This window comes from Penicillium chermesinum, assembly GCF_028974085.1.
Source record: "Penicillium chermesinum strain IBT 19713 chromosome Unknown utg000001l:1.0-1975020.0:1.0-1976611.0, whole genome shotgun sequence".
NCBI classification, from domain to species: Eukaryota; Fungi; Ascomycota; class Eurotiomycetes; order Eurotiales; family Aspergillaceae; genus Penicillium; species Penicillium chermesinum.
Window position 1 is genome coordinate 1562531 of NW_026695311.1, and position 27502 is coordinate 1590032.

Consider the following 27502-nt stretch of genomic DNA (forward strand, 5'->3'; position numbering starts at 1 on the left):
ATGGATTAAGGGGTGTGGGGCCCGGGGCACCACCTTCCACCGGCACTAACGGTAGATCCTGGCCGATGATCGACCTTTGGACTCAAACTTGAATTCCAGTGTCGAGAATGAGTTTGCCCGACAGGGATCTTTGAGATTGACATCGATTGAACCGACTTGCCGAACATGCCCTAAGCTTCCCCGTCAGATGTTGGCATTCTTGCTTGATCATCAGGATTCGTATTCGTTTTTTTACTCGAATAGGCGAAAATCACGGCAAACCCGACACTGCGCGTCGCATCCTGCTACCTTTTGGCTTCCTGCAGTAGATCATCTCACCTGTGGCATCTCTCCTCCCCTTTTTTTTTCTTTTTCTTTTTTTTTCCCCCCTCCTTCCCACCCAACACGAAGGAGCTGCCTCGTACTTGTTGCTGTCGACTGACCTGGAAGGGGACAGCTTTACGTTTTGTTTATTGGATGGACCACCGGCCGGTGTCGTGTTGTTCTCCTGTACTCTGCCGCCGTATGCAGCCCCGGCGCGTTTTCTTCTGGCGAGTCATTTACTGAGTCATTGGAGTGGCTACGCTGCGACGTTGGTCCCAACCAACAACAGGAAAGATGTCTAGTCGCTGCCTTGTCTACCATGCCCAGCAACGATTGCCCCGTACGGAGTACCCGTAGACAACATACCCACACATACCCACACATAATCCATGTCCATTTGCCTAGATAGTTCTTTGGAGCGTCATTCAAAGTTTCTTTTCCCCCACCTAACTCCGTACACAAAGAAATGGGCTGTTAGACAGGGGTGGCACGGTAAATGGGTGCCATCTTACCCGCTCCTATTGCAATCAGGCTTGTAACCCCCCCGTCTGCTCGAGACTCTGTGCCGCCGTGCGACGAGGAAGACCGGACGAGAAGCCTAAAAAAGGGGGGTGGGTTCGACTGTGGTGCAGACACCGTTTCGACCACTCTGGAGATAGATCTCCGGAAAAGCAGGAAGCCCACGCTGGACGCCAGACCAGGGTCGGGTCCCTGAGAGACAGAAGTACGGCGTACCACGGGCAGCTTCAGGCCTAGTCTGACGGCTCGGGAATCCCAGGTCCTTGGATGAGGGGTCACCAATGATTCCCACAACGTTTTGAAGCCGCTGGCGTCAAAGCCAAGAGAGTCCGTCCCAAAGCCCTCCGTTCTTTTAGTGCTGAGGCTGGAAGCAGCTGTCGCTTACTTCCGACAACAATGAGCGGTCCGTGCTGTGGGGTGCGAGCTTCTCCGTAGCTCCGTAGCGCCGTAGCTCCGTAGCCCCCTTGAGGTCGCCCTCATCTCCGTGATATTAGCACATGCTTACCTTATGAAGGACCGGGGGGGGCCGTGGATTGGGGCCAGGGCGGCTGGGAGCGACAACTAATTACTACGGTATCTGCGTCCCGCGGATTTCGGCTTACGGCCATTTTCCCTTTCAGCCTGAGGATACCTCACAATCATACTGGAGCATGAGTGGAGATGACTTGTATGCGGCCAGGATTCGAACCGTTAAACAGGGAAGGCCAACGGGCGCCCAGATTTCGCCACTGCTCTCTCTCTCTCTCTCTCTTACCTGTATATCCCTCGTATGCAGCCCCATGGGCGGGTGCCGTGCAGGTGATCTCACGGATTCGCCCTGGTGCCCACCAGAAATTAAAGTATATACAGAGTTTCTAGAACGAAGGGATATGATGTAACTAGATGCATCAGATTTCTGGCGAAAAGGAAACCGACCTTTTCCCTAGTCCTCGCCTGGGTCAAGGGAATGGGGCGTGGAAACCCTCGCTACAGCCTCAAACGTTTCTCAATGTCTCTGTCAAAGAAGTCAAAGAACAGGATAAAGAGCAACAGGATAAAGAGCTGGGGTTCAACAGTCAAAGCGTCGGAATTGCCCCACCGAATATGGGGAGACCTCTGGCCCAAGCGCTTGCGATATCGAATGCAACGTGTTGGCTCCCGGTGGTCGGCTGCTACTTACTACTTACTACTACGGAGTACAGGATATGTCATAGAGGGCGCCGTGAATGGTGGGGATCGAACCTGGAGTCGCGGTGGAATCGTGGAATATCAGGCCAATCACTCCATCTTTTTCTCCACTGCCGTCGATGAGACGCAGCGTCGATCAGCGTTGTAGGTATACGCACATACAGCATGCAGCTGGAGGAGAAGGGGGGTGGGAGAAATGACACGGGGCTGGGCTTGGTTGGGAGACTAAGGCAGTGGACAACAAAGCAAGTTCCCCCACGTTTGAAATTGCGCGATATTCGTATGATCCAAGTCCCACCACCCAGCCTCATTCCATCGAAGGGCAGACAAGGACGCACAACGCCAAACCTTCGCGCGGAGCGTGGCCGAAAGGAGGGGGCATCCACGACAGGTTCCAGGACGGGTCACCGAAGCATTTTAGAGTTGAGAGTAGCGAGGAGATGCCCAACGCCGCCCAACGATTGGCACGCAAAAGCTCCGGAAATGGGGCCTGTGATCTGCGGCGGAAACGCCCGGTGGTCGATCTGCATGACACGGTCACTTTTTAGAAGCCATTGCGCGCCTTTTCTTTTTTGCACGAGGATCATGAGTGGGGATTGGCTTCTCGCCATCGAGGGGCCCCCCCCACCCCGTAACCGAAGATGCAAGGGAGGGCCTGGGCGATGAGGCGCTGGGCTGCTCGATCTTGGCCATTTCTGTACGTTGGTCCGATCCGAGCATGGATCTGAATCCTTTGACTTCGCGCCGGGAATTCCCTTTGCCACGAATTTCTGTCGGCATTGACCTGCGTCAATCTAGCTTCCCCTCCTCTGATCGGCGGGTTAATCCGACACTAGGTTATGGTAACGCCTGACCCGATGCAGCCCCGTCACAGCCAACCGGTTCTGGTCCGTTCCATCCCCGGCACCTGGTTTTGGGTCTTCTAGTTTCAAACAGGCCCTTACTTTTGAAGGCGTGCACAGTCAAATTGGTGAGGCGGAGGAGGGGTGCCCCCCAGTGGGCACAGACCTTAACGATTCCGTCCATGCATGGGACCCAGCGATCAAGAAAAGGAAACGGTCGGGGGGGGGGCGCTCTTAGTGGGTATAGTGTCCTCCACAGGCACGCCTGTTTTGGCAGGTCAATTCTCCTGGAGTATAACCCTGAAACTCCTCGTCAACATCCCGTGTATAGAAGGTTCGATATCAGTATAACACAAGAATTTACCCTCAGATCATGCGCCAAGGTGGGTATGTTTGATGATCGTGCGGCATTTTTGGGGGTTATATCTACTGATAGGCCTGGTCTCTATACCGACTCGGAGCAAACAACAAATTCGGTAACGGGGGTTAGATTCAAGCGAGAAAACAAGATGGTATCATGGGTCATTATACAAGAGCTGTATCAGTAAACGTCGACGGGATTGCGTCTTCGTAGCTGCCGGCCGGTGATCGTTCGCATCTTCTGGGCAGCCACCCGGAAATCAAGTTTCCCGTAGTCCTCAGGCATATACTCGCCACTGTAGATGGTGAGCACCTTCATGCCACGCTTGTAGGCCAGTCCAGTAAGAAGTTTGGGCGTGATAAGGAAGTATTGGCTTCCTCCGCCTCCTCCAATGGAGTCCGCTGCGGCAGTTGCCCCGTCTTCCGTCCCGCAAGCGATGTCCACCAGGCGCCCATGGACCATGCGCTCGTTTCGAGGGTCCATACCCTGATTGATCTCGTCGACCACCCGAAAGGGTGAGGCGGAGAGAGATTGAAGAGCCATGAGGTAGAAGATCGTGCTGACAGCACGCTCTCCGCCAGATTGACGGTGAGCAGTCAAGATAGACAGTGGTTCATGCTCACGGAACTTGACTTGGATTTGAATGGCCCATTGCTCAAAGTTGCTGGCTCCAGGCTCGCCGTTCGGCCCAGGTTCGTCTTCTGCCTTGAACAGACTGACTTGTCCAGCCAGTCCGATGCGACGGAAGGAGTCTCCAAAGGCGTCACTGATTTTGCTAACGATAGCATCCAGTTGAGGCTCCCATAGGCCGCGAACCTCATCGATACTTTCTTGAATCTTCGCCCTCTCCTGGATGAACCCGCTGAGCTTCTCCTTGAGTTCTTGAATCTTCCGTTCCCGCGCCTCGAACTCCTCGATCATCCCAGAATGCCCGCCGTGGGTGAGAGCCAACCGCGCCTTTTCCGAATCGAGATCCGCGTTATAGGCATCCATATCGTAGTCCGGGGCAAGGAAAGACTCGTGCACTTCGTCTGCCCCCTCCCGGTTGCGTATCTCTCTCTCTATTTGCTTTGATTGATGCCGCAACGCTTTCCCTTGCCGCTTCGCTCTGTCCATTTCTTCAGCTGCTTCACGTAGCGTCCGTGACTTCTCTTCAAGCATCCGAGCAGAATCGCTTTCTCGGGCTTTCAGAGTTTTCCAGTCTGAGATCGCTTCCATGTGCAGGATCTCGGCCTTGAGAAGCTCTTCATAGGCCTCGCGCACCCCTTCAATGGAATCCTGTGATCTCGTTAGCCCAAGGACATGTAGGAAAATGGACAACGGTGAGACGGACGGCGTATCGAACGGTAGCTTCGGCTTTTTTGATCGCAATCTCATCTTGCTGATACCGCAGATTGTGAACTCGTTCTCTAATCTCAGTGAACCCTTCCTGACGTAGGTAAAGCTTGGACTGTTCTTGTTCTAAGAGGGGGTCAGTAGTAGCCAGGATAGATAGATATCGTTGGATGAGAACGTACCCAACCTCTGCGGGATGGCCAAAAAGTTGGTGTGCGCGGTTTGTCGTTCGGCTTTCTCCTTTTCGATATTTTTCTGCACAGGCAATGAGTTAGTGTCTCCCAGCTGGGCACGATCTTGAGCGTACCATATCTTGATCCAAGGCTTTGATTTCATCTTGCAGCCTCTCAAAATTGCGAGTCTCTTCGCCCAGCTCTGCGTAGAGATGTTCGAGTTCATCCTTTGATGATCCAATCTCGTTGAGATACTCTTGTTTAGCAGACATGTCGACGGGCTGGTCTGTCCATATCCGGGCCTTCTTGATACCCCTCGCTCTGGTAGACGTCGCTCCGGGTCCATCTCGCGACGCCGGCTGATCTGATAGACAGTCCTTCCAGAGACAAACTGCACAATCGGGCCGTTGGTCGTTTCTTCGTATGCTTCCTCACTGATTTCTCGGATGGCGATTGGAGTGCTTCCCAATTTCGACTCCTCATACAGCATACTGATCACAGGCTCAGGTCCTTTGATGAAATCTGAGGCCCAGCCATCGTATCCCATTCGCTCGATGTCCTCCTTTGGGATCGGTGACCTCTTCCAGCCAGAGCCCGCAGGGCATGTTCTGATGCTAATATCATGGAGGTTCAGTTCTTTGATCAGGGCTTGCTGCAGAGTTCTGAAATCATTCTTGCTCTGCACTGTGAACGCGGTAAGTTCTGCCTTCTGTATGAACGACTCGATCGCGTCTGCGTACTTCGGATCGCTAACTGAGCAAGTGACCATCGGTGGGCCGAAAACTTCCTTCTCAAAGCGGTGCTGGTTGTCGAGAAGCCATTGATATCCTTTTGCGGTGTCCGGAGACACTGACCGGAGAAGATTCTCCTTCTGTCCAGACTTTGAGCTCAAGTTCTCCAGGTTTCTCTGCGCCAGGTTTTTGCGACGAGTGACTATATCAATCTGTCGTTGAAGAGGATCACGTTTCTCGCTAATTTCGGAAATCTGCTCCTCAAGCCTTCGCTTCTCCTGTCGCCTTTCCCCAAGTAGACTATTAAAATAGCTAGGATCAAACTCGACGGCTTCTTCTGCATCTGGCGTTCCAATTTCCTGATTGTTTGAGAGATCTTCGAAGCCTCTTCCTTTTGCCGCTTCCCGCTGTTTCTCTCATTGTCAATCTGGTTATCGATAGCTGTCATCTCATCTTGAAGTTCCGTGATCTTGTTCTTCGCCTCTTCAGCTGCATTTGAAAGCTGCGCAACCTGCTCCCTGCGGAGAGTCTTGACCTCATCGATCTTGTCTGCATAGGCTTTCTTGTCTTCCACTACTTTGAACATAGGCATAAGCTCCTCTTTCAGCAACCGCTGCTCTTCTTCAAGGCGATTCCTTTTTGTTTTGAGTTCATCGAAAAATCGAACAAAGTCTCTAAATTCGACGATGGGGCGCAAGAACTCCATGTTGTTGATCTTTTGCTGAATGACAACTCTTTCTCGCATCCGCTCAACATCCTCTTTTTGCGCTTCGTGTCGTGTTTCCATGTTTCGCAAGGTTTCGGTGTCCCCTCGATTATCGATTTCAATTTTCCTCTGCTCTTCACGAAGCTTGTTCAGAGCGTCATGCCAGTCTATCATCCGCTTCCCACCGGCGGCTCGCTCGGTAGAGTAAAGGAGCTGCTCTGGCGTGAGGGCCGCAAATTCCGCGACTTTGTCCTGAGGGAGGAACTGGCACAGATTGTCGACTTGGATGGCAAATGACTGAACCAGCCTAAGAACATTTTTGGCAGAGACCGGGGTGCCATTAACCCAGAAAGAGCTATGGTTGCCGTCTCGTTTGATTTTCCGTTTGATGATAGGGTTTGTCGCAATTGTAGGCCCGCCGGCGAGTTCGATCTCGATGGTTGCTTCGGGACGGCCATGCTTGACAAACTCTCCAAGCTCTTTAGCGCGGCCAAGATGCTGGATTAATGGGGTGAGATCAGTTTCATCGCTCGAAGGTATAATCTAGCCCATTCGAAGAGCCGAGCTACTACATACCTGAGGACCCCACCCGAGACCAAGACAGATTGCGCAGACCAAAGTACTCTTTCCAGTTCCATTCGGTCCAATCACCATGTTTAGTTTGGGACCAGGGTAGAACTCTGCTTTCGTATAAGTCACAAAGTCCGTCACTTTGATGCGGATAATTGCGCCAGGTTTGTAGCCTTTCGAATCGACTCCAGGCCGAGCCACCAGAGGTTCAAATGGCTGCTCGGGTTCTTGCGTATCATCTTCCCCCCCCTCCCCCTCCTCCCCCCTCCTCACTTCCAGAGCTTTCTCGGGAATTATCGCCCGTTCCAGAGTCTTGTTTCGTAGGATTTAGACGAGCGCGTTTCACGTCTTCCGAGTACTGATTGGACGGCTCATCATCATCGCCATTTGTCATCTCACTGTGTGAGCGACGACGACGACTGGATAGCGGGCTGCGACTAGGAGTCGACATTGTTACCCTGAGGGTAGTTGGCTTGAGCCCACCCAAGTGTGGTGAAGATCGAGAAATCGATAAGGATGATCAAACGCGAGGGGGCGTTAAGACGCGTCTTTGTGCCACTCCACGTATCTGTTTATGGTAAGCGGTCGGTCTCCGCCCGGGGGATTTCCGTTTGCTCGCTTGACCTTCGGGCGATATTAGCAACGACGCAACAATGCCCTCGCCTGAAAATGTGCGTCGAATGATCTTGACAGCCTCTGTGGTCTCGATCACTATTGCTGGGACTCTCTATGGGGCTGGTTTGAAGACGAACCAAGAGATTGAACAGGTGAGAATATTCGTTGACGGCTGCTTTAACTTGAAACTGCGGGCATACGCTCTAACATCACCTTCGAAAATGCTAGACAAAGCGCAAACGTCACGAAGCTACTTTTGATGAAAAGATGGCTGCCCTCCAGGGAATGCGGTCGAATCTCACAGCCCGAAAAGGAATGATCGAGGCGCAAATTCGTGACCTAGATACCCGGATCAAAGAAAAGAAACAAAGACAAGCAGTGGGCAGCGACAAAGAGAGACCACAAGAAGGCCGGTGATCATGGATGGCTTTGCCTATGAGTTAGGCAGAACTTTGAATTACAAAGCACCCCTCCTGATGATGAGGACTGCACGCCCAACCATGGCTCCGGTGACAGCCACTACTCGTACCAATGGTTGAATCAAAGCAAGCGTCCGGCTACACCAGAGCTTGAGGGCAACAGCCCTCTTTTCTCGGTTGTATTTGGTCTGCTTGGGGGAATTAGAAGTCGGCTAGGCGAACATCGTCAATGAGATGCGCGTGGTCTATGGTTGTCAAGAATGCATCATATGGAGTTTTGGGGTTTTGTGGATTATGAGTTTCAAAAATAATACCCTGTGCAACATTCGGGTTTTGTGTCTAAGGGCGTGGCTATTTTGGCCAACTCAATTGAGCTCAGTGGCCCCTTGTCAGCGTATATAGTATAGAGTAAAGTCACCTTCCGCTGGTGCATGCACACTTGTAAATTCAATTTTCATTACCAGGTTTTTAGTAACCCTAAAGGACGTGTTCTGAGCGTATCTGCATAGTGTGAGGGTATAACTGGTAGTGCTTTAATGCATCTGAAGGTCAGAATGCCATGATGTACTTAGGGCCACACCAGGGAAACATCATTGTATATCCAACGTCTATTTTCTCCTCTAAGTACTCGATATTCATGAATATATCGTGACGTGGCAATGTGAACAGGGTCTAACAGTGGCGCATACTGGCGAAACATGTCAACATACTTAAGCATCCAAATTCAGAGTTACCAAAAGGTTCTCCAATTTCTCCATCAAGATTTGATAATTCATCGCGTCCTCGGAGAACTCGTCGTCGACCATGGCTCCATCCAAGGCCCGAAGCTGCCGTGCTTGTCCGTCCGTGGTGTCGCTGGACAAATTAAGTGCGTCGACTTCTTTAGTGACCTGTGCGACATCTGGCTGTTCCCCTCCATCGCCATTTGGAGGCTGCGCCGTCTCTTCCAACATCTCTTCGAGACCCGCATCGTCGAATCTGAGCCGAAAACGTTCATTCAGATAGAATCGAATATCATCCAACAATTCAATAGAGTCGGTCTCTTGACGTGCCTGAATACGGGATGCAGACTCCTGGATGAGCTCCGCGAACTCGGGAGTGTCAATGTGAGCTTCGAGTCGGTATGCAAAGAACCGAGCTGCGAATTCTTCCAATCGCTGGACTCGAGTCAACCAGGCTGCCCGCATGATCGCATAAATGTCAATATCATCGTCATCCTTGCCTCGGGTTCTGGCGGCCTCGGCTTGCGACATGCCGGCGCTACCCAAAGTGCTGATGACGACTGCGGCCTTGGTCTTGAGCTTTTCGATAAAGAGCATATCGGCCGCGAAAAGGACATCAACGGCGATATCTAGAGAGAAATCTGCGCGCTCAGTGTAGAGGAAAGTAAGAATGATCTCTAGCACATCAGGCGAGCAGTCGACATCGATCACCACTAATTGGTCAGATACCTGGGCCTCACGGAATGAGGATGAGAACATCGCCTGGAAGAACTCCGACCGAAGGAGCATTGCCCTATGACATGGAAACAACACTGATTTTTGGGGCTGGCCATCTTCCACTTCGTCAGGAAGCTCATCAGCTTGCAGCACGACATCTGCAAATATCTGGTTATTACGGTCCCATTTCACTTCACTGGCCTTTTCTGTCTCCACGATCACTTTGTTGCCAAGGACGTTAGTCTGGAACCATTGCTCCAGTTGATCACGCCCTCTAGCGAGTTCCATGGTCCTTCGCTGCCGAGCCAGTCTTCGGTCACCACTATCCAATATACTCTCCATAAGACTTTGGGTCTCGAGATATTTAGAAATTTTGTCAATGGCCGCAAAGACGTCTGACTCCGTGAAACCAGTGCCAGGTCCACTCCGAAGCTCCCGGGGCGGTTCACCAAAATAGAGATATTTAATGGCTGCAGAAAATCCCTCGGGAGCAATATTGCTCGGTAGCTTCCATGTGGTAGCTTCTGGAGTCGCTGCGAGCTTACTCCGGAAATAGGGGGACCGAGCAGCCAGTATGAATTTATGTAAGTGAACGGAATCATCGGAGGCAGTCACGACAATATCCGTTGTCACTGGGGACTCTCTAGTGAGGAGAGAGGTTATATGCGCTGCCAAGGGCTGTAAAGGGTCGGTTGATTTGGAATAATCGTATTCAAGGAGCAGATTTCGTATCCGGTCATTTAGAGCATTGTATAGACATCTAGGGCGAGACCCACCATTAGCTTCTGCGGGGGACATGTCAATTGGACGAGAATTTGAATGTCAACCTTTCACCTTGAAATGTGTCACGCTCACACAGAGCCCCGGATTCTAGAAGTAGTTGTGCAACCTCATAGTGGCCACACAAACTTGCCTGGTGCGGGGTATATATGTCTTAGACACTGCATCTCCTATACTTTTTCATTGCCAGGACTCAGAGACGCCAGACTCAGAACTCACCAGGATCAAAGGTGTATAATCATAGTGGTCGCGGGCATTTACGTTAACGCCCTCTGTTATCTTCTCCTGGCAGACTTTTAGGTCACCCTGACGGCATGCTGCACAGAGCTGCCGGAAGGCTTCACTATCATCCAGAGGGTTATCATCTTTGATATAACCCTCCTTGATCAGCTTCTTTTCGTTATGCAAGCTGATTTCCAGCTGATCCTTTCGCAATACACTCCGTTCAGCCATGATTCCCCGGCCACGCAGCTTGCCACTCGCACTGGAATTGGGTTCGCCATCGTAAAATGCGGGACGGCAGTAAGTCCCGGCCGTTATCGATAAGGGACACGTGATATATGAGCAAACAGTGCAAATGCTAATCTTAATATGCAAGACCAAAACGGTGGTTGGGATAGGCCAGCCAGCAAACAATACTGGCAGAAAAAAGAAAGACTCAGCTTGATTGAAGTCCACTGCCTACGAAAGGTCTAGAGTGCCATTGCATTAAGCTCACGTAGACCAGCCAACAGAAACGCCTCCGTCGTGTTGCCACTGACTTGCATGAACCCTTCTCTGACCGCCTTCTTGGAACGGTCTGGGGTGGGTCATAGCCAGCCGTTGCTCAGCAACAACAAAGCACCCAAACAGTCCAGGGCCACCGGCACTTCAAGGGCCCCATTGCATATCACTTTTCCACTTCTTCAATTCCTCTTCCACTACTAACAAGACAGGGAACTTTGGGCTCTTCTCTTTCCATGCTCATCACCCATTGCTATCTGGCCTTCGTCCCCTTTCGTACTCGTTTTATCTCTTGTTAGCATTGCATTTCAGTCAATAGCCATGGCGATTGCTTTGGCTGAGGCGGACAAGTATGAGATCTTGGAGAAGATTGGTAAGTCATCCATTTGTGACACAAGGCTTCTAGTCTCTTTGTTTCATATTCAATGTCTGACCATTGTCAAGGTTGCGGGTCGTTTGGGATCATTCGAAAGGTCAAGCGCAAGTCGGATGGATTCGTAAGTCGCCAGGTGCGATACAAGTTGAGAGGTTGAGAAATATCTGACAACGATAGATATTATGTCGCAAGGAGATCAACTACATCAAGATGTCCCAGAAAGAGCGGGAGCAGCTCACCGCTGAGTTCAACATCCTCAGTTCCCTTCGACACCCGAACATTGTCGCCTACTACCACCGGGAACACCTGAAAGCGAGTCAAGACCTTTACTTGTACATGGAGTACTGCGGAGGCGGTGATCTCAGTATGGTTATAAAGAACCTAAAGAAAGCCAACAAGTATGCCGAAGAGGAATTCGTCTGGCGCATCTTGTCTCAATTGGTGACAGCTTTGTTCCGATGTCACTATGGCACGGACCCGGCTGAGGTTGGATCAAACATCTTGGGTGCTCCCCCGAAGCAGTCTGGTCTGAAGGGCAAGCAAGGACAAGTCACCATTCTCCACCGTGACCTCAAGCCCGAGAACATCTTCCTTGGCAGCGACAATACCGTCAAATTGGGTGATTTTGGGTTATCCAAACAGATGCAGTCCCACGATTTTGCTTCGACATATGTTGGTACCCCGTTCTACATGTCGCCTGAGATATGTGCCGCTGAAAAGTACACCCTGCGATCGGATATTTGGGCGGTCGGATGTATTATGTACGAGCTTTGCGCCAAGGAACCGCCTTTCAACGCTCGCACCCACATTCAGCTGGTGCAGAAGATCCGTGAAGGCAAATTCGACCCACTGCCTGACTGCTACTCCCCAGAGTTGAAGAACATCATTGGTAATTGCCTGCGTGTTAACCCGGACAACCGCCCCGACACCGCCGCCCTCATCAACCTCCCCATCATTCGCTTGATGCGCAAGGAGAAAGAGGTCGTTGACCTGGGAAAGACCCTGCGTCGTCGTGAGGAGGTGGCTTCCCAGAAAGTCCGTGAGATGGAGCAGAACCTGGCCAGGATGGAAAAAGAGAAACAGCAAATCAAAGCTGAAATTGAAAGTACCGTTCGCCGAGTGGGAAGTCAAGGCACGCCTTGAGATTGACCGTCAGGTGCAGAATGAGCTTGACCGTCTTCGTAAGCGGTTCGAATCTGAGGTTCAGGAACGGGTTGCAATTGAGGTTCAAAAGCACAAGAGAAACAGCAATCCCCAATCTCGCGAGGACATCTTCCGAGCCAGCCTACAAGGCTCTAACTCATCTCAGTCATCTTCCTCTCGCAACAGCCGTTGGGAGTCTCGATCTTCCGAAAGCATGACCGAGGATACCGAGCACAACAGTGTCGATCCCAGTCAACTTCAGCCCGAGTCGCCTACCCACAACAAGCAGAAGAAGCCAAAGAGGGAAGCTCGCACTCCGTTCTGCCGCTCGAAGACTGTTGCGGAATCCCCACAGGACATCCAAATGGCTGAGCCATCACCCATCTCTATCGCTTCGCTTTCATTGTCTCCCCGTCGCACTTCCGCTACTGCTGCTTCCCGCAATATATTCGCTGAAGCTGAGCGTAACAAGGCCAAGTGGGAGCCTACTTTGGCTTACTCGGATGATGAAGATGATACCCCCGATCTTCCATCTCCTACTCGCCCGAAGGTGAAGCCTGATCCTTTCAAGGCTCCTCCACGCCCTCTCCTCCGCCAGAACACCGCGGCTATGATGCAGAAGCTCAGCAACCAGCCTGCTCTTTTCCCCTCCAATGGCTCCCGACTCCCTCAGGCCCCCGGCGGACCCGGTGGTTCTCACTCTGAAACCCGTGTTGCCAGCGAAAGTCGCGCGAAATCCCCTCACCGTCGGCTCTCCAAAATTCCTTCATCTGCTAATCTTGCCGCTGATGCTGGCTCTTCAACTCGCAAGAGCGGCCCTAAGAGCCCGACCAAGCAGAATGGAGCCGGTGGAGAGGAGATGTTCAAAGCTGTCATGCAGCGCAACATGGGTGGCCGCACCCTGGTAGAGCTTGCTCAGGCTCGTGCCGGTGGTCGGCCCACCGACGACTTCAAGCGTTGTGCCAGTGACTCCCGTGCTCCTATGCCGACTTGCTCATTCTCCATCTCCGACCGTGACCCTCCCGCTGTCTGGGATCCGGAGCGCGATGAGATGCCCAGTCCCTTCTTGGCTCGTGGAAAGAAGGTCATCCGCAACCTCCGGGTAGACCTAGGAACCGAAGAAACAGCCTCAATTACGCGTTTCACATTTCCCTTCCTTTTTTTTTCTTTTGCCCTCTTGCTTGCTTTCCGGAGTTGATATAAGGTGCACAGGCGTTGCTACTACGTGTCGGAAAGACAGTATCTTCTGATTTTGCTTTCACTTTCTTCGCCATTCGGCCGATTCTTGCTCATACCTTTTTGCTATCTCGAGGCGTTCGATGATTTTTCCGTTCTTTGTTGGGAGTTTGCCTGCAGCCCAAGCATTAGGAGACACGGAGTTTGCTTTTCGCGCTGTGTTTCTTCCTGCCCTGGCTACTACTTATGCCGCCCTGACTCGACCCTTCTTCCCTTTGTCATGCCGTGATGCCCATTTTCCTAATTCATCCTGGAGAAGGAGTTCCTTTCGTGTAAATTTATCTGGCTGCATCGGTCGTACAATTTTGACTTGATTGTTTCGTCTATTAATTGTTTCCCCTCGTACTAGCAGACTCACAGCTAGATCTTCTAGATATTGGCCTTCTGTAGTTTGTCGCTACATTGGTAGGGGTGCTGTTTTTCATCATCTCCATCTTGTATCCGGCTGGTATGATGTTTCTACCTATCAAGCCCTTTAGAGATCTACTTGTGCTCTAGGAACGTAAGCTAGAAGAGTAATAGATTTTATGAATTCTTGCAGTCTGCAGTTCGTCGTTAGTGAGATAAAGAACTACTCAAATCACCAGCTGGTTCTCTCTACACGGACTCATTGTCTTGTATTATCACCATTCGATACTGCTTGCCCTGTCATCTTCATCAGTAGCCACACCTTGTGTCGCATGATCCCTGCCATGACAGTGCTGGTAAGATGCGCAAGGTGGCTCTAGTATTGCTTGGACTGGATACGCTGCTTCATGCTGATTGTCCTTTCTACAAATGATTGCGAATCAGTGGCCTTTCCCTCTGATAAGATATGGGGATAAGCTCCCAACCGCGAAGAATATCAAGAATTTGCAATCAAAAGCTATTCCAGACCAAACTCGCCAATTAACCCAACGAAATGCCTTGAAACAAGCAGCGAGTGTATACCAAGACTAAGCCCAAACCTTCCGCAGCCCTCGTGAATCATCTTTAAATACTGCTAGCACAGATATGTGGGCTGGTCCACTATTAGGAAGTTTCAGCATACCCAAGTTCGAAGTAGAGTTCATTGAGTTATCACTTGAGCACCAGTCAGTGGTAAGCATGGAAACGGGGCAACCGGCCAATGTACACCCCGTGACAAGCAGGTAAAGACTCACTGATGAGAAAATGCAGTTTCCTCTTACCTGATGAATGGCCATTTCGAAAAAAGGGGTTTCATTTGATACAATCATTGGAGACGGAGTACTCGAGACAGATCGAGCATCTGGCTCCGGACTTGGACTCCCGGTGTGCCAAGAAGCAGAGCTCCTACTTCGATATATTGGAGGCACAATAGGGCAGCAGAATCTGATAGAGACTCTGCCGTGGAACAACGAAGTTATCTCCTGGGCCGTCCCATGCCTTTTCAACTGAGGTGAATTGGCGGTGAATTGATAGTCTTGAACTCCCTAGAGCATTCGACTATATACCAGATATTTGGATATCAAATGCGGTAGGAGATCCATGCGACGCAAATAATTACTCAAATTTGTAGGGAGCATCTGGTTTCAATACCCTCTTACCCTGCGGCAAGTATTTCAGGGACATCTACGCAGTCACACTACAGTGATGAATCTTGATTATGAGAAGTAATCGAGTTAAAGCATTTGATGAGCCAATATTATTGAGCATCCAGTTTGCCTTGCGCAGATCATGGGCCCGCCGAGAGACCCCAGATATGCCAGAAGTGCTTTGATCGAACGTGGGGAATTGACGAGAACATCAACACGGAAGGCTTGGTCAACAACCTGCATCTCTCGAAAGATGAACACTTCCATGGACAAGAGATTCGGGACGTGGTCATCAATGGTCGCCAGTTCACGGAAAATGAGAGCGTTGTACTTATCAACATCCGAAGGACGCAATTGAGATACCGGGGCTGATCATAAGAAATTGAAGGAGCTACATGTCGCCATGAATGCAACCCACGAATTATGCATGAGATGTAATTGATAGGCTGGGAAAATCGAGCATTTCTCCGCAGAAAAGAGATTCATTTCAATTTTAGTACAAGCACCCAAGATGCCAGATCAGTACATATAGTTCCTCAAGTGGGATGGTTCAAACAGTGGGATCGTATTGTACACATGTCATTGATTCGATGAAGCTGCAAGGGCTATAGATCCTCATCTGGTACCTCTTCAATCTGGACTGTTTTCATTTCCTCGCGGAAACGCGCCTCCTCCTCATCCAGCAACCGCTGTGCTTCGTCAGCATCAGTGGATTGTATCTTAGGCGGAGCACCGCAGCAGGACCAGCGTGATAACCGGCCTTTTCAAGCCGATCCATTTCTTCCGGCTCTAATAACTTTCCATGTCCCCTGATTGAGTCCTGCTTCGCCCGCACAGCCGCCGGTATAAACCTGCTGACAGCCTCCTGGCGAAGATCGCGGATCTCAGGTTTAGCCTCGTATGTAGTCTTATGCTCAACCTGAGGCTTAGGGGGCAGGGGATGCGGCCCACGACGTTCAGAATCGCCACCTGCGCCACCCTGTCCTCGCTGGTGTTGCCGCGGGATCGGAGGTGGAGTGTCGCGCGGCATTGGTATCCGCCGTACCTCCTCATCTGTTTCGCTGCTGTCGCCCTCGGGCTGTCCCCCAGATCGGGGCTCTCCTCCGCTTCCCAAGTACCCCTTCGCCCCCTTCGCCCCCTTCGTGATCATACCCGCCACGAAATGGCGCGAATTTGGGCGCTTTGTCGCCGAGAGCCTCACGTGCCTTTTGCACCGCACGAAGATCCTTCTCCAATGCCTCTAGTAATTCTTTGTCCCGTGGTCGTAACCTCTGTCCCGACTTCTCTATCGATTTCAGATCATTGATTTGTCGCTGGATGCGTTCAGGATTACGTCGTGCGAGCTTCTCATTGCGCCGTGCTAGCGCCTCCGCCTTTCCTTTCTTCAGAAATTTTTGCTTATCCTGTTTTCGTTGCGCCGCGGCGGGATTGATGGATCGCTCTTTGTCCTTGGCCATTTTGAATCTGCCTGAATCTTCACGGGGTCGAAATCAAGGTCTCCGCGTCAAGCAGCGTATTCCCGGCCCGGAAGCAATTGATTCTCGGAGGGCTCGCACTGCCAATCAACGGCCGATGGCGTCGTCAGCCCAGACTTAAAGAGCCTCGAGGGCAAGCCGGAGGTGTGGCGGGCTTGGAGGCCTTCTCGAAAAGGTATTTCGCACGTGGACGGGGATTGCAGGAAGGGAGCAAGGTTCTGGATGGGTACTGAGAGTCGAGAGCGACCCAGATAGCCTGTTGCCGGCGCAGGATTCTGCAGCTAAAGGGCGATCAAAGCGTGTAGTGTTCCCCGGGGAATGGTCAATGGCGTCGAGTCGGGCAGTTAGGTTGAGTATGCATGCAGGTGGAGCTCGGGTGGTTGAACGCCGCTCACAGGTTGGATTGAGATGTGGCTCTATCGACTGGGAGGGAGGAATACCAAATGAGATTGCCGGTGGGTTCAGCCTCACGAGTTAGGCCGCAGGTTGGGCGAGATGGGAAGTGTGATTGGACTGGATATACTTGCGCGGAGGGTTCTAAGGCGGTGATGGGGAAGAACTAAGAAACCAAAAACCGAGGCGGAGAGGTTTTGACGGCTCCATTGTTGTTCCATGGTTCGGATCCTAACTAGTGGGCGTGGTACATCTGATCGAAAGTATATACGTCCTCTTTGGATATGAATGACGATTCTGTAGGGATTCATGTTCAGGCGAGAACAACCTCTACGACGGTGTCGCGAAAGGGAGGCTGTTCCAGATTCCTCTAGAGTCCGTTCTTCCCCGACTATCCCTTCCCCGCTATAGTTAGTCTCTGTGTATTATACTGTGTAGTCCTCGAACGCACGCGCGACAAGTACTACGTAGTCCAAGCCAAGCACTAGTGACTAGTCATCACGCCGCCGTATGTACATATGCAGCAGCCCCCACTGGATCTTAGTTGGGCTCCTATGCGATGTCTGGAGGTACGAGAGGTTGCTTTTCCCGTGAACCTTTCATCATTGCATCCAGGAAGACTGGGAAAATCCCAGAGTCATGGCGATAATTATGGGATAATCGTAAAGCTCGAAAGCAGGTGCCCCCGTCCCCTCCCCTCCTTCCTCTTTCTCCCCACAATCCAATTCGAGTGCTTCGTCCGAGGTATCATAGTCCCTTGAGTCTGTGCTTCCCATCTCTGGAAAAAGGCAACCCTTATAAAGACTCGGGTCTGCCAGGCTCTCCTGTTTTCGTGTAAGGGCTGCTCACGAGCCGCGCGCGCTGTGCCCAGTTGCCGCCAAATTCACTCGGCGGCTCCCAGTTCCTCTTTCGGGCTTTAGACTTGAATTTTAGTTCTGGACTTTTCAATTCCTGAGAATTCTCCGCCTCTTCCTTCCCAGTATCTCGTCCTCCAGGAGTTCGCCCGCATCTGCATTCCGGTCTCACTGCGCACCGTCCCTCGCCCCCTCCGCCCTCCTTCTCTCCGTCCACCATGACCTGCGGTCTGTTCGGTCTCACCTCGAGTTTGATCGGCGCTTCGTAGACTGTTCGGTCGGAGCATGTCTCTGCCCGGGACCAAATGTCCTCGATCCCCGACACCTCGCTTGGCCTCACCTCCTCCGAGATCCAGATTCTTCGACAGCAGCAACAGATTGCCCTGCAGAACACCCATGCCGGCAATGGCGCTGCCAGGGGCCGGGGTGCTGGGAGAGCCAGCAACTCTAGCTCGCGCGCAACCAGTGCCGCCAGTAGCCAAGGACGCCTGTTACTGGACCCCGACAGCCTTCATGCACTGTCACATCAGCTGGGCTCCCTGGAGCGGCGTATCAGTAGCCAGATCGACTATGTACTGCACCCTCCTCTCTTTCTCCCTCTTCCTCTTATCGCGTCCGATCATTGGCGCCTATGTTCATTGTAGCTTATGCTAACCTCCATTTCCCATAGCTCTCACAACAAATATCCGATTCCGTCAAGCTTAGCCAGAGCGGCGCATTAAGGACAATCCAACAGGTCGATGCGGAAATGGCCCGGACCCGCGCGATGATGGCCTCCGCCGACGATTTGGAGAACGAACTGGCCAAGATCGGCCACATTCGGGATATCGTGAAGTCCTTTCGTGGGCGAATCGAAGGCTTAGATCGTCGCATCGACCAATCTCGTCGCCGCCGCTAATGCCACTTCGTTGCCCTTGCCTCCCTCCCCGTCTTTTTATCCCATACCTTTCTTGCTCCTCAGGCCTCTCGACACATGAGCCTGATACATAATCCCCGATCACTCAATTCTTCAAACTCTACATCACCCGCCTTATAATTGTCTTGAATGTTGCGTGGTTCACTTTCCAGGACCTCAAATGTATGCGACCATTCTTATCTTCAAACGTTGGGTGACAACACCGAAAACTCGAAAACAAACCCCTCGGATATAGGCTTTTGTCCTCACGGACCCATCACACTCGGTTGCGGCGTACCCAGTGAATCTATTCAGGTTCTATTTTCTCCTATGTTGTTTTTCTTTGGCACATTTATCGACAGCTCGTTGAAAGAACTCCATACACGCCTCGCGGCACTTTGGTCTCGGCGACTCTTTACAGCGAGCCTGCGGCTTGAACAGAATTCTGCAGTACATGACGGCGCAGGGGGTTTTTTTCGGTTTGTCTTGTTTCTGGTGATTGTACCGACTCTCTTGGCTCCTTACACATTCGCTTTTTCTAGTACGGGTCACTGCTGACTCTTGACGACTAGCGCGACTTTGGCTCACGCCATGGTCAAGTTATCCATCTACATTGTTTTTGTTTTGTTATTGTCTTCCTTGGCGGTGTGCATGAGCATGGCCCTGGACTCTTTCTGGATTGGCTTGATGATTCGTTTTATGCTGGTATTCGGTTTCGATTCCCCCTCCTGCGTGATTTGTGTACATCGGTTCGGGTGGGGCGTTCTACCCCAGCCATTGTTCAACACCAATATTATTGTGGCTTTACTTTGATTCGCCATTCCCCATTGCCCAAGTGTTGGTGACTTGTGAGCTAACCAGAAGTAGTCAATCCTACTGGCATTGGAAATCTTTCCGTCATCTGAGCATGAGATGAGTCAATACCCAGCAAGAGTAAGAGACGTGACTTGCGCATAGACGTCCCCATCCCATGGTACTCATGCATTGGTAACGTTTGTGACCCTGTATAGTAGAAATGGGGCCATACCGCAGGCTATTGATTCGGGCGCTTGAAGAGCTTGAGCGATACCTAGAACCCAAACATATAGGCCACGGGATCTAACGAGACTCGTCTCGATACTTATCACAGGTAAAAATAGGAACAGGCACTCGTTCATGACGGACCCGTCTCGTTTCGATGCTTGGTGTGGTCCCGGAGGGCTAGCCTTTGACTTCGTTTCCCTGCAATGGGGAACCGTTTTTCGGTTCCACAGATAAGACAGCGAACCACACGGACTTCAGCCCAGGGCTTCTTGCGGCCTTTGCTCTTGTTCTCAATTTCTTGTACCGCAGTTGTCTCGAGATCCAGGACACTATCACAGCGTTTGCAAAACGATCTTTTGACCAGCACCGGAAGCCGAGTTTGAGATTTCAATGACACACCACGCATTTGGGAAATACACATGCGAGATACATTGCTCAAAGATTGCTTTGGAGGGTCTTGCTGTCCTTGCCTCTTGTCCCGTCCCAACCTGTCTGAAACCGCATCTGTTTCCATCCGAGAGGGAAACTGCGATGCCTCGAGGCTGATGTCTTTCGAGTCATGGAGAAGGTTGATGGGCTTCGCATTTTGGTCCCTCTTAGTCGCACAATTATGCAGATACTGTGAGGCCTGCTGTAAAAAATCGAGCCGGGCTTTCAAGTGACTTTTGGCATTCTTGCTCTCCTTCGGCTTGGCCATTGGCGCTACAGATTTTCCAGCGAAAATGAAACCCTGGGGTGCAGCTGTGAATGATTGATTGATTGACTGCGCAGTTGTCAATGAACTGAACAATGAGACCGCCCGTTCCCAGTTCCCAAAACGGGCTTTGTTCTGGGGAACTAATCCCAATACGGACGTATCATGTGATATGGACGGCTCATCCCTCGCAGCCGCAGCCGCTCTCTTCTATCCCCATCCACCCCGTTTTGATCATCCTTCTCTCTTGTTGTGACTATCAATCTGTTGGGAGCGCTGACAGTAGTTTTCATTCACCCATCTCTAAATTCTCTCCCCTTGATCCTCCCCACCCTTTATTCTTTCACCCAACTTTGGATTTCCCCGAAGTTGCGCATTTCGACTCTTACCTTCAATTTTCCCGTCCACCACCTTCAACATGTCCAACAACGAGGAGGATCTGATCGACTACTCCGACGAGGAGCTCCAGGCCCCAGCTGCGCCTGCCGCAGCAGCTCCCGCTGCTGGCAACGGTGACGCCGATAAGGAGGGCGAGCTCACCGTGTCCGGTCGCGGTGGCGACAAGAAGGGTAGCTACGTCGGCATCCACTCCACCGGTTTCCGTGATTTCCTGCTCAAGGGAGAGCTTTTGCGCGCCATCACCGACTGCGGTTTCGAACATCCTTCGGAGGGTTAGTCTTATTCATTCCTCGTACCTTCCAGTTGCCCAACGTCCGTCCATCTCCACGAAGAAATTACATCAATCGGTTCCGGGCGGTCTTGATTCCATCATTTAAGATGGATAGTTCGATATTATTTTTCTTTTGGTTGGCTATTTGACTTCGCGCACGGGTTCCTCGCATCAGTCGTAGGCTATGGTCGCCGTCGCATCCATTGCTGTGCCCAAGGCCTAATCATGGGCGTGAGTCTCCTTGCCTCCGACGGGATACAATGCTACCAGATCGCTGGTGTTTTGTCTAGAGGCTTGCACAACCCGGGCGCGAGGTCCTTTAGCCTCCAAGGGCTCATAAGGGTCAGTCGACCTTGATGAAAACTCCGGAGGAAAGCATACCTGTGCGCCTTACTCGTCCATGGTGATAATGGATTCGGAAGATGGACGGACATTGCGACTATATCATTTTTTTGTTTTCTACCTTGAGTCGAACTTGAGTCTCTAACATCACGCCGCCTTACCACAGTCCAACAAGTTTGCATTCCCACGGCAATTCTGAACGTCGATGTTCTCTGCCAGGCCAAGTCCGGTCTCGGAAAGACCGCAGTCTTTGTCCTGACCACCTTGCACCAGCTTGAGCCCGTTCCTGGCGAATGTTCTATCCTGGTTATGTGCCACACCCGTGAATTGGCCTACCAGATCAAGAACGAATACGCGCGTTTCTCCAAGTACCTTCCCGATGTCAAGACCGCTGTCTTCTACGGTGGTACCCCTATGCAGAAGGATATCGAGATCCTGTCGAACAAGGATACCCACCCTAACATTGTTGTCGCCACCCCCGGTCGTCTCAATGCCTTGGTCCGCGACAAGAAGCTTTCTCTGCGCAACGTGAAGGCATTCGTTCTTGATGAGTGTGACAAGATGCTTGACCAAATTGGTGAGTAATTAACCGTGACAATGGGTTGAGGACGCTTCTCCTAACGATCAATCCTTCACTAGACATGCGCCGCGATGTTCAGGAGATCTTCCGCGCTACTCCTGCCGACAAGCAGGTTATGATGTTCAGCGCTACTCTTTCCAATGAAATCCGCCCTATCTGCAAGAAGTTCATGCGCAACCCTCTGGAAGTCTACGTCGATGACGACACCAAGCTCACTCTGCACGGTCTTCAGCAGTACTACATCAAGCTGAGTGAGGCTGAGAAGAACCGCAAGCTCAACGACCTCCTCGACAACCTCGAGTTCAACCAGGTCATCATCTTCGTTAAGAGCACCCTGCGCGCTAACGAGCTGGACAAGCTTTTGCGCGAGTGCAACTTCCCCAGCATTGCTGTTCACTCTGGTGTCAGCCAGGAGGAGCGGTAAGTTTGAACACCATCACTATTTCCTACCTTTATCATTGTCTAACAGGGGTACAGTATCAAACGCTACAAGGAATTCAAGGAGTTCAACAAGCGTATCTGTGTCGCCACCGATGTGTTCGGTCGTGGTATCGATATCGAGCGTATCAACTTGGCCATCAACTACGACTTGCCTGCTGATGCTGACTCGTACCTGCACCGCGTCGGTCGTGCCGGTCGTTTCGGTACCAAGGGTCTGTCCATCTCATTTGTCAGCACCGAAGAGGATGAGAAGGTCCTTAAGGACATCGAGAAGCGCTTCGAGGTCGCTCTTCCGTATGTTTTTCCCTTACACTCAGCTTGATTCAGATCGGTCACTAATTACCAATCTCGCAGTGAGTACCCCGAAGGTGGTGTCGATTCTACCACCTATATGGCTTAAAAATCGACAGCTTCAACATGTCCCCTTACAAGTGACCTAAGCGAACCTTGTGGCTTGAGATGATCGAAATGCCTAATCTTTCTATTTTCCTTTTTACAGTTTCCAGTTTCCAGTGAACGTTTTTCCAAACGGCGCAACAAGTTCGGTCGTGGTTTTCTCTCGAGGTCGCTGCAGGAGGCGGGGCCTGTGTATGTTTGAATTAGAATGAAACCAAAATCGCAAAAAGTGCAAAATTTAACCAACCTCCAATTTCCAAAAACTTCAATGACTGATTTGCCTCGTTCTTCAAGGTCGTCTTTGCCCGGCGACGTACTTCTAGGAACGATAGGAAGCCTTCAAATCCCCAGATCAATAGTGGCCTTTGGACCCTTCGAATACTCGTAACTACTAGACTACAAATTTCCCCATGGGTTAACGACCTTGAAAGCCATGAATCCCCCGCCCGCACGCGTTTTAGACGACAAGAACCACTGGCATTCATGGTGCCTGCTTACTATACTCACTAAAAGTCTCTTGAAAAACAATACACCAATTGACTGCAGCATGAGCGAGCCTCGAGCCGACACTGGCTCTTGACGCAAGAATAAGTTGAGAGGAGTGGGGCTGTCGAAGTATATTGGGCGAGGCGGAATATCAGAATGGCACATGCACCATTTCTCTCGACTAACCCTAAATCTCTCCATTTTCCTCGCATCTAGCCCCTCAAAGACCCCCAGAATGGTGTAATTGAACGATATCTGCCTGCAACACAAAGTCTCCATACAGACGCCCATCTGAAACCAAGTCAACCCAGACGATCTAGGCCCTCCAGCAGACCCAATTGTAGTCGAGGCGGCAGCACCCATAGGAACCTGGACACATGATAGTATTAGGGACAAGTGCCTTACCGGGACCTGGAATCTGGACCCCGGGCATAGAGGACCTCAAATGCTAGTACCAGCAAGCACGATAAGAGCCCAGAGACTGCTAGTCATAGTCATCACGGAGAGGATGCATATCTTAATGGGCAGCGACTGTATATCAGCATGAATTACCGCATAGTGTGGAGGCCGAAGATATAATGCCCGTGCCCCCGTCCAGTGAAGGATGCTAAGAACACGCCACAAAAATTACCAGGACTAGGTTAGATGTTACAATTATACTCCGTTCTCAAACGAGCTGTATGAGACCAAGCACCGGCCAATTACAAGGAGATCCACATGGTGCAGACCTGAGGCTCAAAACCGGGCGTCCCAAGTCCACACTTGCCAAAACCGACAAAGCGCCCAACAGGCACTTTTGCGGTGGTCCCGATGCCTCAAAACTTGGCAAAAAGTGCGGATTTTCCCCGACCCTTCCCCGATCGATGCGTACCTGATTGAACCCTGACTGGAAAGCTTACCGAGGTTGACCCTGGCACCATTGAGAGCTACCCAGGTTAGGTACCACCGCTCATCCTAATCTGCAACCCGCCCGCAAGGCTAGGGTTTGATTGGCGGGACTTCATCCTTTGGAAATGGGAAAGGGTGATCGCGCAAGTTCAATTTATTTTTCCCGGTTCTTAGTGTCCGAGCTAATGAATCTCGACGCCTATGGGGAGGATGGTGGAAACGTGGCCTCGTATTCACGGCAGGTGCAGAGTTCTGGCAGCTGTCCACGGTCAACGGCGAGAAACTGGGAAGGGAAAACCCGATTGCTGGGGCTGACCCGGATGTCAATAAGTCATGCACGTTGGTCGATCATCCAGCGGGCTAACTGTACGGCATGAACAGTTTCTACGATTCATCTCTCGATACGGGGGGAGTAGACAGTCCAGGCCTGGGAGGGTGCCTGAAACTTAATTTTTCTTTTGAGATGTCGGCGGACGAGAAGGGAAATGCCACAGGGTTTGACCCGGCAAATGTTGGGCCAATCTATCTCAGACTTCATCAGGGTTTACCAAGAGCTGTTCCCATCCAGGCTGGCACTCCGTGCACAGTCAGCGGAGGGAAGTTCGCGGCGCTTCTTCTCCATTGATTTGGGTGCAACTAAGTCGATGGGCCAATCCAGAAAATGATCGCCTCCACTAGTACATTATCAAAAAACAAGGCAGCGGCGGAAGCTAAACCCCCAAGCCCCCCCCTGTCTCGGACCTCGCAGCTAACCCTCGCACCCACCTTCGAACGCCTCTGTCTCGCTTTAGCGCGTACGAAGGGTTTTGTCTTGCGGCAGTGGGAGGGAAACCTCCCCAAAGAAGCAAGACCAAGGGTGGGGGAGAACACGCTAATCTAGTGTACTCAAACTTCGTACTCGCTCCCGATGCTGCACAGGCAGCCTTCATCCGGCAGCTTCCGTATCACACTTTCCGTGCCCCCTATTAGTTAGTTCTGCGATCGCAAAAGCCGAGAATCTCTGGGCTGGGTGAGACAAAAGGTGAGCTTCCTGTCCCAACAGCCAATCATATGCCGTTCTGAGGGATTTGGTTCTATAACTCCGCTGTTTTGAACTCTGTCCCTCCGTAAGCCATCCCCTATAGGATCTCCCCACGATTATTCTTTCCCATCGCCGATATGAACTACGCCGACCCTGTGCGGGTGCTCTGTAGTCATCCGAGTCTCTAGTTTACACCGAGGAATCTCGGTCAACTGGTTCCACCCAGATCTGGAAGCTTCTCGCTGGACCGGGCAAGCGAGGCTCCAGATCGAGCGGATCTCAGCCATCGCGCTCTAGGCGTAACCGTTGTTTGGCCTGGGCCGGGTCCCAGTGGACCCGATGAGCCCGGGAACGGAAAATTTCGCAGCCGCCATAAAATACCAGTATGATGATAGCTCATATTGCACAATTCCAGTGTGTATCGGGTCGCGTTACGGACGTACGCAATGTACATGGGGTGTATGAGCGTCGACGCTTTCACAAAACAGATAATGATATTCAGATCGTCCAACGCAACTGCTCTACACTGTGTAAAAGCTTAGAGAGGCCCGCGTGGCGTTCTATACACAACCTCAGTGGCCGTTCATCCGTCTCCTGAATAGCGCGTCGATGACTATCAATGCAAATCTGTCATCAGCACGCACGACCGGCTCCGAGCCAAGGGCCGTGATTGTGGCGGAGTCGCGCTATGTTTGTGATAGACACTGTTCTGCATCGAGCCTTTCCCCTTCGAGGTATCTAGTTTCGATGGGCTAGGGGAAAAAAAAAGGAAAACAATTGTCCGCTTCCGTGCAATGCGAACGTGGTCCCCAGCATGGTTGCTGGGTGCAAGCCCTCCTTTTCCGGGCGATCTGTTTGGGGAAACTCGATGACCGCGCGGTTCCACCGGGGGCAGACCCTGCTGCGAATAAAAGCGTCCGTGTGTTCTCCATTGTACCCACCGGAGCTTGAACGCTTATCCCCATAATCTTATTCCAGATGGGGGGGGCTGACTGCGTACATGTCGATGTTGGCTTGTGAGAAAGGACTAGAGTCCTGGTCAGTTGATCCAAATCAACCGGGCGTGAGAGCCCTAGGTCGTGAATTGATGTACAGCGACCACACCCCTCTCCTAAAATAGCTTCATACCACGGTAGCTTCAAAACGGCCAACATGGTCGGAGTTCCCAAGCTGTAAGACTGCATCCTGCGATCATGCCCATCCCGACCTAGCGTTGAAACCGATCCCTTGATCCGGTTGCAAGCATTCGGCACGCGCGTCGATCCCTGCTGGCATGCTGGTTCTCAACGCCGCCTCCCCTTCCTCGGCATTTCGGAAGGGCGATCATTACTTTCTCCCTGTGCCGTGTATGCGGTCTCCGGGCTGAATTAGGGTCGTCAGGGCTCTCTAGGGCTCTGGATGGGAATATATCACCGTTGCTACACCCTGGGCGCATACTTTGGCTGATATCCTTTGTGTCTCATGCCCTTCGGAACGAGCTGTCCCCCACTCCGACCTGGTAAGATGCGTACATTTGGAACTGGAGGTTGGTCTCTTTTTGTCCTGGTCGGGAAGACAGAGTCTGAGCCGCAACTAGGATGCTTCTGGGCTATTACAGGCTGTATCCCGTTCCTGGCATAACAGTCCTCATTGCTTTACAAAAGATGTTACGAGCATATGCAGCTGTGGCACCACCATAACTTGACGGCAGCGTAGGACAGCAGCTCGCAACTGCAATGGGACCGTGTAATTTGTGTAAGGGCCGTACGGGTAGACCCTGTATCGTACGAATCGGTTGTGCGCAAAACAACCACACCTGTCAGCATCACTGGCCACAGTCTCGTGCCCGCGTTGGGCGCGTGTGGCTGGAAATTCTTGTGCAATGCGACGTGACTAGCTTAGGCCGCACCTGGAAGGACAAAAGTAATTTCTTCCTGCCGCGTTGATTGGCCCGTCGCATTGTCCCTTGTACAGTACTCGGTACATAACCCTTTGTACAGCACATAAGTACTTTGGGATCTTCTTTGATCTCCACTCATTGAGTGGATATCGAAGACGCGACCGTCCTGCGCGTCAGGCTCGTATTTGTAGTGGGTAGAGTACTCGTGGGAAGTCCTCGACCGGATCGACCGTTGTGTTCAAGGGGGACTTGCGGGCACCGCGAAAACACTAATAGCACCCAGTCCCACGGTGTAGAAAGGACGCTGTAAGACTTTTATCAAACAGTATGGTAAACCCGTACGGAGCACATAGCAATGCATCTGATCCACATGTGGGGCCATCAAGTGGGTGGGATCCCTTAGCCAATTTGGAAAATTTACTGCGTAAACAGTTTTTGGGAAATTTTCATTCTCAGGTTAATTATAGATCAAAATCTCTTAGACTTGCATAC

General features: G+C 51.5%; 9 protein-coding genes across 9 annotated transcripts; 4 read left to right on the forward strand and 5 right to left on the reverse strand.

Annotated features, from left to right (window-relative positions):
- Window positions 1–3372: 3372 nt before the first annotated feature.
- On the reverse strand, window positions 3373–7158 carry N7468_000603 (DNA repair ATPase SMC5; the record flags this gene model as incomplete). Its single annotated transcript, XM_058469900.1, has 8 exons — window positions 3373–4470; window positions 4526–4653; window positions 4710–4782; window positions 4835–4981; window positions 5014–5716; window positions 5761–6635; window positions 6714–6934; window positions 6981–7158. The coding sequence occupies 8 exons, from the start codon at window positions 7156–7158 to the stop codon at window positions 3373–3375; spliced, it is 3423 nt and encodes a 1140-aa protein (XP_058335931.1).
- A 202-nt stretch (window positions 7159–7360) lies between these two features.
- On the forward strand, window positions 7361–7739 carry N7468_000604 (uncharacterized protein; the record flags this gene model as incomplete). The annotated part of the gene is made up of 2 exons (XM_058469901.1): window positions 7361–7474; window positions 7551–7739. The coding sequence occupies 2 exons, from the start codon at window positions 7361–7363 to the stop codon at window positions 7737–7739; spliced, it is 303 nt and encodes a 100-aa protein (XP_058335932.1).
- A 712-nt stretch (window positions 7740–8451) lies between these two features.
- Window positions 8452–10596, reverse strand: N7468_000605 (ankyrin repeat and BTB/POZ domain protein; the record flags this gene model as incomplete). The annotated part of the gene is made up of 4 exons (XM_058469902.1): window positions 8452–9192; window positions 9277–9940; window positions 10008–10113; window positions 10176–10596. The coding sequence occupies 4 exons, from the start codon at window positions 10594–10596 to the stop codon at window positions 8452–8454; spliced, it is 1932 nt and encodes a 643-aa protein (XP_058335933.1).
- A 408-nt stretch (window positions 10597–11004) lies between these two features.
- On the forward strand, window positions 11005–13400 carry nimA (serine/threonine protein kinase nimA; the record flags this gene model as incomplete). The annotated part of the gene is given in 4 exon segments (XM_058469903.1): window positions 11005–11056; window positions 11128–11180; window positions 11237–12169; window positions 12180–13400. The coding sequence occupies 4 exon segments, from the start codon at window positions 11005–11007 to the stop codon at window positions 13398–13400; spliced, it is 2259 nt and encodes a 752-aa protein (XP_058335934.1).
- Window positions 13401–15619: 2219 nt separating this feature from the next.
- Window positions 15620–16430, reverse strand: N7468_000607 (WW domain binding protein 11; the record flags this gene model as incomplete). The annotated part of the gene is made up of 2 exons (XM_058469904.1): window positions 15620–16037; window positions 16126–16430. 2 exons carry the CDS (start codon window positions 16428–16430, stop codon window positions 15620–15622), a joined length of 723 nt encoding a protein of 240 aa, XP_058335935.1.
- A 1206-nt stretch (window positions 16431–17636) lies between these two features.
- On the reverse strand, window positions 17637–17915 carry N7468_000608 (uncharacterized protein; the record flags this gene model as incomplete). The annotated part of the gene is made up of 1 exon (XM_058469905.1): window positions 17637–17915. One exon carries the CDS (start codon window positions 17913–17915, stop codon window positions 17637–17639), a length of 279 nt encoding a protein of 92 aa, XP_058335936.1.
- Window positions 17916–18000: 85 nt separating this feature from the next.
- N7468_000609 (uncharacterized protein) lies at window positions 18001–18593 on the forward strand (the record flags this gene model as incomplete). Its single annotated transcript, XM_058469906.1, has 2 exons — window positions 18001–18267; window positions 18366–18593. 2 exons carry the CDS (start codon window positions 18001–18003, stop codon window positions 18591–18593), a joined length of 495 nt encoding a protein of 164 aa, XP_058335937.1.
- A 1150-nt stretch (window positions 18594–19743) lies between these two features.
- On the reverse strand, window positions 19744–20310 carry N7468_000610 (ribonuclease P Rpr2/Rpp21/SNM1 subunit; the record flags this gene model as incomplete). The annotated part of the gene is made up of 1 exon (XM_058469907.1): window positions 19744–20310. One exon carries the CDS (start codon window positions 20308–20310, stop codon window positions 19744–19746), a length of 567 nt encoding a protein of 188 aa, XP_058335938.1.
- Window positions 20311–20725: 415 nt separating this feature from the next.
- N7468_000611 (ATP-dependent RNA helicase SUB2) lies at window positions 20726–22740 on the forward strand (the record flags this gene model as incomplete). The annotated part of the gene is made up of 5 exons (XM_058469908.1): window positions 20726–20978; window positions 21486–21896; window positions 21959–22319; window positions 22377–22634; window positions 22695–22740. The coding sequence occupies 5 exons, from the start codon at window positions 20726–20728 to the stop codon at window positions 22738–22740; spliced, it is 1329 nt and encodes a 442-aa protein (XP_058335939.1).
- Between the last annotated feature and the right edge of the window lie 4762 nt (window positions 22741–27502).